The 8468-nt window shown below is 51.7% G+C and overlaps 1 protein-coding gene across 1 annotated transcript; it reads left to right on the top strand.

Annotated features, from left to right (window-relative positions):
- The first annotated feature begins 318 nt into the window (after positions 1 to 318).
- On the top strand, positions 319 to 7888 carry LOC122438863 (secreted and transmembrane protein 1-like). The gene is made up of 6 exons (XM_043464117.1): positions 319 to 382; positions 4550 to 4705; positions 4897 to 5211; positions 6075 to 6133; positions 6552 to 6614; positions 6841 to 7888. Exons 2-6 carry the CDS (start codon positions 4618 to 4620, stop codon positions 6856 to 6858), a joined length of 543 nt encoding a protein of 180 aa, XP_043320052.1. The 5' UTR covers positions 319 to 382; positions 4550 to 4617; the 3' UTR covers positions 6859 to 7888.
- Positions 7889 to 8468: the final 580 nt, after the last annotated feature.

Genomic DNA, 8468 nt, shown 5'->3' with positions numbered 1-8468 from the left:
CAAGGGACTCTCAAGAGTCTTCTCCAACACCACAGTTCAAAAGCATCAATTCTTCTGCGCTCAGCTATCTTTATAGTCCAACTCTCACATCCATACATGACTACTGGAAAAACCATAGCCTTGACTAGGTGGACCTTTGTTGGCAACGTAATGTCTCTGGTTTTATAGGAAACTCGAGTGTCTTTCCATAACTTGAAGTTTCCTTCCTGAATATAGGACCTGGGTGTCAGACCCCACGTGCTTGGATTCTGAATCATCCCCGCCTCCTCCTTTCCTGGCTCCGCCCTGGGATCATCATTCAGGTTTAGTCCAGCCGCTCAGACCAGTGCACAGACAGGCTGCAGCTGCGGGCGTGGAGGAGGAGCTGGTTACCTGGTCGCAGGTGAGAGCTGGAGGGGTGGGGGCCGAGGGTCCTGGTGTAGGACCACACTCAAATAGGGGCTGGGTTGATGGAGATGTAGCGCTGAGCTCCCGGGAAATGTGATGAGGAAAGGTTTTGAGGGGGTGAGGTTCCTTCTGGATACTATAGACCCCTGGCTAGCTCCCTCCCAGAAAGAACACACCTGCCCTTTCCACTAAGTCTCCTGGTCGCACTGAGCATTCAGTGATGATGCCAGGTCACCAGCAGGAGGCTCCGCCTCTCACACAGTGAGGGATCACTGCTCTCAGGGCACAGGCTTAGGTGGCACTCTTCCTTTGGTTCCCTGGGGGGGTGAACCCTCCATGTGACCCTGAGGACACCTGCCTGCTCCAGCTTTGGGGGCCAGTGGGCAGGCCTCCCTGGGAAGGTATTCCTCAGCCTGGGGAGACATGGCCTGCCTCTCCGTCGATGGGACACCAAGGCCTATGTTCGGTGGGAAACAGGGGAGCCAAAGGCTGTTCCGAGGTCAGTGGAAGCAGCAGAGTGGCTGGGGCCCAAGGGGAGATCTTGAGGAGACTGGAAACTCTCGGGTTCCTGCCCAAGGCTTCCTCCAGGACAGATGAGTGGCCAGAGAAGAGCACACAAGATGAATCTCCTGCCTGCTCAGGCAGGCTCAGGGTAGGACACCCCTGGGCAAGCGTCTCCCTCCAGGCAGCCCCGAGGGCTCTGGCTAGGGGCCCAGGAGTCACTGTCCACCACCAGCAAGGATGCCTTTGGGCCCTATGGGTCACTGGGCACCAGTCTGTGTATGAGAAACTTCCAATTTAAGAAGTTATTTTGTAAAAAATACTCAGAAAAAGAATTGAGCAGATTTTACCTGAAGTGCCAGGAAAAGCCCCAGCACAGGAAGTTGCAACACCTCTTTCTAGAACCTTCCATCACATGAGGTTCTCAGCAGCAAGTAATAGTGATGAGCTATTTATGCCCCATCCTGGCAATTACTGAAAGGCAGCTACTAGATTGTGTCCACCTGTGAAATCTCAGCCTCTCTTGCATTATGCTGAGCAGGTTGTGGCAGGATCAGGGCAGCTGTCTCTCTTCACTCAATCACCAAATTCTTTGTTCTTAAAAAAAAAAAAATAAATTGATTAAAACTGTGTTAATGTTCTTCTGTAAACCGAATGTCAAAGGAAAGATAAACATCCACAGAGAGAACCTGCCTTCCCAGGGGTGAAAACGCACGATGGGCAGCATAGTAACTGTACCACGTGGCCTGGCAGGGCCTGAAGAGCCCCAGATGGTGGGGGTGCCTTGGCCAGGGGGACAGGGAGCTTCACTCTTCAGTGCCCCAGGCACCACTTGTCCTCCTGGAAAGGAAGCAAAATTAAACCTGTGACATGCCGCTTGCAAACAGACCTTGAGGAATATTCAAGATTTGAGCATAAAAATAGACAAAACTTGACCATGATGGATATTCCACCATCTGGGAAGCCTTTTAAAAAGGATACTTTAAACAAACAACAAAAACTACTTTAAAACAAAACCCTGAAGCCTTCCAGGAAAAGACAGACAGGACAACATAAATACTTGGAGTCTTTATCCAAAGACGATCCAGGGAGAAATGGTGATGGAAACGTACTTAGCCTGGAAGGCAGTTTGTTTCTTTAAGGGGTGAAAGTCTTATAAACCTGTAAGGAGAAGACAGACAGTCCCAGGAGGATGAGCGAAGGGTTTGCAAAGGCAGTGACAATGTGGAAACCCGAAGGACCAGAACCAGGATGAGCTGGTCAGCCCTCCACAGCCCCAGGTGTCACCAGGAAGAGGCAGAGCTGGGAGCCAAGGGGCCTGGGCTGCTCACAAGCTAAGACAAAGGGAATCCTTGCAGCCACTGAAGTCAAGCTTTCGGGATCCTGGGAGGCAGACCTCACCAGCAACACACTACAAAGTGAGAACCAGTCGCAGAGAAATGGACAGAACATGACCGCAGAACACTCCCTCCAGTGTCTGGGGTTTGTGCCTGATTATTCCAGTGAGGGGAAAGCTGAGGTCTGGGGAAAGAGGGAGGGGACAGTGTGAGTGTCCTGGGGCAGCCGTGACCAAGGACCACAAACAAGGAATCAAAAAAACCAACGTTTGCCCTCCTCCAGTTTGGAGGCTGGATTCCAAAATCAAGGTGTCAGCCCGGCTGCAGGGAAATATCCTTCCTTGTCTCTTCCAGCTTCTGGTGGCTCTGGTGTCCCTTGGCTTGTGGCCACATCCCTCCAGTCTGTGCCTCTGTCAGCTCTGGGCCTCTCCCTGTGTCTCTTTCTTATAGATTTGTCTCTTCTTATAAGAAAGCCACTCACAGTAGATTGGGGCCCACGCTGCTCTAATACGACCTCCTCTTTCTTTATGACTGCAAAGGCTCTGTTTCCAAGTGAGGCTCACCTTCATAGGTTCTGGGTGGACATGTGTTTTGGGGCCACCTTGCAGCCTTCCCTGTTGGCTCAGTGGTAAAGAATCTGCCTGCCAATGCGGGAGATTTGAGTTCGATCCCTGAGTCGGGAAGATCCCCTAGAGAAGGAAATGGCAACCCACTCCAATATTCTTGCAAGGGAAATCCCATGGACAGAAGAGCCTGGTGGGCTACAGTACATGGGATTTCAAAGAGTCAGACATGTCTTAGCGACTAAAAAACAAAAACATTCACCCTAGTACATACAGTACAGAGGGAGAGAAGAGAGAATCAAGTAATGGGTTATCTAACCTGATTCCACATATGTAAAAGCAGATACATGTGTGTGCACAAGAACACGTGTCTCTCAGGTGACTTCTTTCTTCTTCAACTACAGATGTTGTACATATGTGAGAAAAGAAGGCTGTCCTTCTGACGATAAATTAGGAATAGAAGCAAGTCTAGAAAATCAAGGGAAGCAGCAGACAGCAGCACCAGTCACAGGGGTCTGGGTCCTGAGATTGTCCCTCCCCATTTCATTCTCCTTGTTTCACCCAGAGTCTCCTGGAGTCAGGACTGGGGCTGGTCACCAGTGGCCCCCAGCTCCTGGAAGCGATTACATCCACAGTTCCCTTTGCTTCAGGCCCTTCTGCCCAATTACCCCTGAAGTGGGGGGAAAAAAAATCAGAGACATTGAATTCAAAACCAAAGGGTACCAACTCCATAGATCTGGAAAAGGCAAAACTCTGGACACAGTAAAAAGATCAGTGGTTGTCAGGAGTTGGGGGGAAGGAGGGATGAATAGATGGAACACAGAGGATTTTTCAGGCAGTGAAGCTACTTTTTGTTGTTCAGTCGCTAAGTCGTATCTGACTCTTTGTAACCGCATGGATTGTAACCCGCCAGGCTCTTCTGTCCTCCACTATCTCCTGAGTTTGCTCAAATTCATATCCACTGAGTTGGTGATACTATCGAACCATCTCATCCTCTGTGTAGTACCTAATGGTAGCTACATGTCATTATGACAAGTGAAAGTGTTAGTTGCTCAGTCATGTCTGAGTCTGTCCATGGAATTTCCCAGGAAAGACTATTTGGAATTGGTTGCTATTTCCTACTCCAGAGGATCTTCCTGACCCAGGGATTGAACCCTCATCTCTTGTGTGTCCTGCATTGGCAGGCAGGTTCTTTACCACTGCACATCTGGGAAGCCCAAATGTCAGTTTTACTGGATGCCAAAGCCTGAGATGAGCATTTGTTTCAGAGGAAGTGAAAGTTAGCTTCTGGACTGTAACTCACGAGTTCCACAGGAAGACTCTTTTTGTGGATAAAAGCAAATCTGGAGAGTGGACCAAGTGTCCCCAAATGCCAAGCCTCAAAATGCAAGAGTGGAAGAGGGGCTGGGAGCATCCAAGGTGGTTTTAGGTTGGTGTCAGGTTTAAGGGGCTACACGAGATTCTGTGTCCTGACCCGTCTCTACAGGACACACGGCTCAGGGAGTTTTGCATGTTTTATATAAAATTCAAGATACCCCAGCAATATCAATGGACTTGTCTCCCAGGGACTTGTTTCCTGTCTCATCTGTGTTTCTCATCTGTCTGACAGTGGTCCCACTGCAGACATTATAAAGGTGTAGAGAAGGGTCAGGTCACAGTGGTGAGGGAGGAGCTTGGGGACCCTGGCCAGGGTGCAGCCCCTCTCACAGGCTTCCGAAGGAGCCTAAGGGATCTCTGACTCATCAGCTTTCCTTCCTCCAGGGGTGTCCCAAAAACCAGTTTTAAGGAGGACGAGGCACCCCTTAAAACTCCTCCACGTCCTGCTGGCCATGCTGACCTCAGCATCCACTCTCCTCGCTCCCAGGATGCTCTGGGTCCTCTTGTTCTTGGCCACCTTCAGGAGTGCTCAGAGTGGAAGTAAGTTGCATAGTCCCAACTCTGCAGGGGGTTGGGGGAGGCAGCAGGGGCAAGCCGGGTGTGGGAGGAGAGACCTAGATCAGGCCAGGAGGGGCCCAGGCTCCAGGTAGTGCCAGTGACCCCAGGAAGGGCAGTCAGTGGATGTCCTGAGGTCCAGCCATGACCCACACGTGTGACTGTCCCCCACACAGTCTGGGATCACCCCAACTGCACCAAGGGCGTGGTTGCTGTGTTGAAGGGCAAGCCAGCCACGATGACCTGCAGCATCTCCAATGTCTTCTTCCACATCAACATCTCCCTGCAAACGAACCCCACGGCTCCCTGGAAGCTCATCTTCAGCGTAGAGGCCCCAGGAAAGTTCAGCCAGGATGGATGGCAGCTCTGGATTCACAAGGGCGAGGCGCATCTGGTGATTGAAGAAGCCCAGGACACCCATGCAGGGCAGTACAAGTGGGATCTGACGGGGCGCCAGAGAAATGTCGAAATCACCACCCTGATTGTCTTAGGTGAGCGGAGTGGGTTGGGGGGGATTGACCCCCACGAGCTTCTCTGTCTGGCGGGTGGGAGTGCGGAGCAACTAGGGAGGAGTGATTCCTGCCAACCTGAGGTGCCCAGAACCACGGAGATGAGGCCTGAAGAGGACTCCCACCCTGCCCCACCCACCCCACGTCTGTGCCCGCTCTGAGCCTCTCCTCAGGGCTCACGGCACGTGGGTCTGGTCACTCTCCCCATCTGCTCAGGGAGCCGGCGCCTTCCCTCCCTGCACACCTCCTCTCCCCCCACCCCACCCCTTCCTTTGCTGCAAAGCTTCCCCAGTCACCATCCCTCCACCCACCGCCCTCGTGGGTTCTGACTCAGAGTAGTCACCCTGAGCCCTGGGGACAGGAAGTAGGGGTCCAACTTTGCCCCGGACCAGGAACAGTGGGAGGGGCTAAGAAGGCACCAGCTGGACCCTAAGTGGGGAACCCAGTGAGGCCTTCATGAACTCCTGTATCCAGGGCTCATCTGATACCTGGGGCGGAGGGGCTGCGTCAGGGCAGACCCTGGGCAGGCCCCCGCCAACCTGCCCTGTGTCTCTTGGGCAGAGCCACAAGACCTGCTCCTCACACATTCCACAGGAAGGTGTTTCTATCTTCATCCTGGGGTATAGGAGGGGAGCCTACAGAAAGCCCTCTTGGGTCTTCCCTCCTCTGACATCCTCACCCTCTGTGCCTGGAGCTCTGCCCATCCCATGCATCCATCCCCCTGCCATTCTCCCACCCATGTGCTTCCCAATCACAGGCGATGTCCCCCTCGAGGGTGCCCCCAAGGGGGTCAGGGGCTCCTGCACAGGTGAACAATGGAGGGTGGTCCTGCCCATTTTCCGCAGGTCCGCAGATGAGCATATTTCCTTTGGATGTTAATCCTGAACACAAGAGCCAGACCCAGGTAATGTTCCCCATCCTCGCCCTGGTTGTTCTCTTCAGCCTACTGATCTGCACACTGGTGTGGCTCTGAGGGTTGGTTCCCTGAACTTCAAGCTCCAGAAGGTATTGGCTGATGTGCCTGGTCTGTGGACAGGGGAGAGGTGGGGTCATCTCAGACCTGAAATAGACACTCTGCCCCATGGTCTCGTACCCACTGAGACTAGTGAGAAAGTGGGGAGCGTTTGAGGTCCCAGAGAGCCAGAACTCCTCCCCCAGAGGACCCCAGCCAGCATATGCCATCCCAGTCCCAGCATGCAGATGCCCCACCCCGGACAGGCCACTGAATTCACACTGTCCCTAGGACACCCTAGAGGATGGCATGGGGGCTTCCTGCTCCTTCCAGGAGACCTAAGATGTGTGGGTGGTGGATGTTCCTACAGGATGCACTTGTGGGCAAAGATGTCTGCGCGTGGCTCTCATCAATCCCATCCTCCCTTCGTCAGGTAAGGAGGCTCTGAGCCTGGGGTGGGACCTGTGTGCACTGGACTATGCAGAGAGGACATGCGGGAAGACCAGGCTGAGGACTAGGAAGCTTGGCAACTTCCTGGCCTCTTCCTGATGTACATGCCAAGGAAGGCTCCTTAGCAGGTTTTGGGGCTCAAAGTGCAAAATCTCACGTTCCATAGCACTTGACCTAACAGGACCCTCCCCCTCCTCCACCCCATGCAGGCCTGTGCTCCTCCCTAGGGCAGGAGTGCCATGCTGCAGTCACGTGGGAGAGGCCCCAGTCTGGGGTCCTCAGCTGATCATGGACACGCTCTTGTCTTTGGAACATGAATAAGAACCAGTTCAAGGGACCTTCCAGGAAGCACTTATGGAACCAAAATGAGGCTATCAGTGGCCTGAGATGATGGATGGGGCCTCCTCCACCACCCCAAAGGGTACAGTAGCCCCGGATCGCAAGCTGGACAGGTGGCTGCTGGTGGAATCTGTGTCCAACCTCCCTGGTCTTCCCCAGCCCTGGGGCTCCCCTCTCTACCACCTGTCCCAAGTGCTGCCCCTTCCTGTTCCCAAACCGCATCCCAAATCATATATGCCAGATGTCTTTATAAGCAAAACTGTACAACCCCACTGAGTGTATTCTTTGTTGGTTATTTTTTTTGGAGGTGGTGTGGTACGTCTTTTTTTCTTCCTTTCCTCTTCTTTTCTCTTATGATTGGATGACTTTAGTGATGCACTTGAATTCCTTTTTCTTTTGTGTGTGTATATCTATGATAATAGACTTTTGGTTTGTTGTGACCATGAGATTTTGATACAGCAGTCTATATATATATATACGTGCATGATTGTTTTAAGTTGCTGATCTCTTCCTTTCCAGTGCATTTCAAATATCCTGCATGTGCACTCTGCTCCTCTCATGATTACTGGTTTTGATATCATGTTTGTGTGTGTGCATGGCTTCCTACTCTTACTGTATGTTTGCCGTTACTGGTGAGCCCTCCCATTTCATCCTTTTCTTGTTTCTCGTTGTGGCCGTTTCTTTTCAGCGTAGAGAAGTTCCTTTAAAGATAGAGCTGCTTTGGTGCTTCATTGAATGTGTTCATAAAAGGTACATGTAATGTGATAAAAAGAAGGTTTTTCTAGAAGTGCTACTTTCAGTGCTTTGCAAAACGTCCATATTGCTCATCCTCAAGATGAGTCCACTAAACCTACTAGCAAATCATCGAATGAGCTGAGAAATACATCTTTAAGTCACTAAAATAAAAATCCAAAACAAGCTGCTGTGAGTCTTACAAGCTAAAAAGTCCCAACGAGGGCTTCCCTGGTGGTCCAGTGGTTGAAAATTCGCCTTGCAATGCAGGAGACGCAGGTTTGATCCCTGGTGAGGGAATTAAGATCCCAAGTGCTATGGGGCAGCTAAGCCTACATGCCACAACTAGCGAGCCCATGATACCCGACACAGCCAAATAAATAAATATTAAAAAAAAAAGAAGAAGTCCAAATACATCCAGAAGGCCAGATATCTGGGAGGCCTCACTCACCATGGAGAATCTCAGATGCACACAATGCATGCTGCCAGGCGACTGTGCCCTCACAGGAGGGTAACGATCCCAGAACAGCTTCGCTGGCACCCGGAGTCCAGGTCTAGAACTGAGTGTATTTGCATCTCCCAGGTTAAAGAAAGGTTCATGCCAGAAATGGTGGGTTTGTTCCACCCCCTGGGCCAGGCCCCTGAGACACAGTGGGCACGGCACGTGGGACCACCATGCTTTGGGGGCCGTGGAAATCTGTTCCATTTTGCCTAAAACAGACCAAAGGTGTTGATGCTTTGAAAGTCATTCAAAGGTCATTTTAAT

The sequence above is a fragment of the Cervus canadensis genome, chromosome 1, assembly GCF_019320065.1.
Source record: "Cervus canadensis isolate Bull #8, Minnesota chromosome 1, ASM1932006v1, whole genome shotgun sequence".
Classification (NCBI taxonomy): Eukaryota; Metazoa; Chordata; class Mammalia; order Artiodactyla; family Cervidae; genus Cervus; species Cervus canadensis.
Note: the sequence above shows the minus strand (reverse complement) of the source record. Positions and strands in the feature narration are given on the sequence as shown.

Bases quoted from the DNA above. Each gene is read 5' to 3' on its own strand.
- LOC122438863 (XM_043464117.1), top strand. From the start codon at position 4,618: ATGCTGACCTCAGCATCCACTCTCCTCGCTCCCAGGATGCTCTGGGTC. The intron at 5,212-6,074 runs GTGAGCGGAGTG...CATTTTCCGCAG, and splicing joins CACCACCCTGATTGTCTTAG to GTCCGCAGATGAGCATATTT. The intron at 6,134-6,551 runs GTAATGTTCCCC...ATGTTCCTACAG, and splicing joins AACACAAGAGCCAGACCCAG to GATGCACTTGTGGGCAAAGA.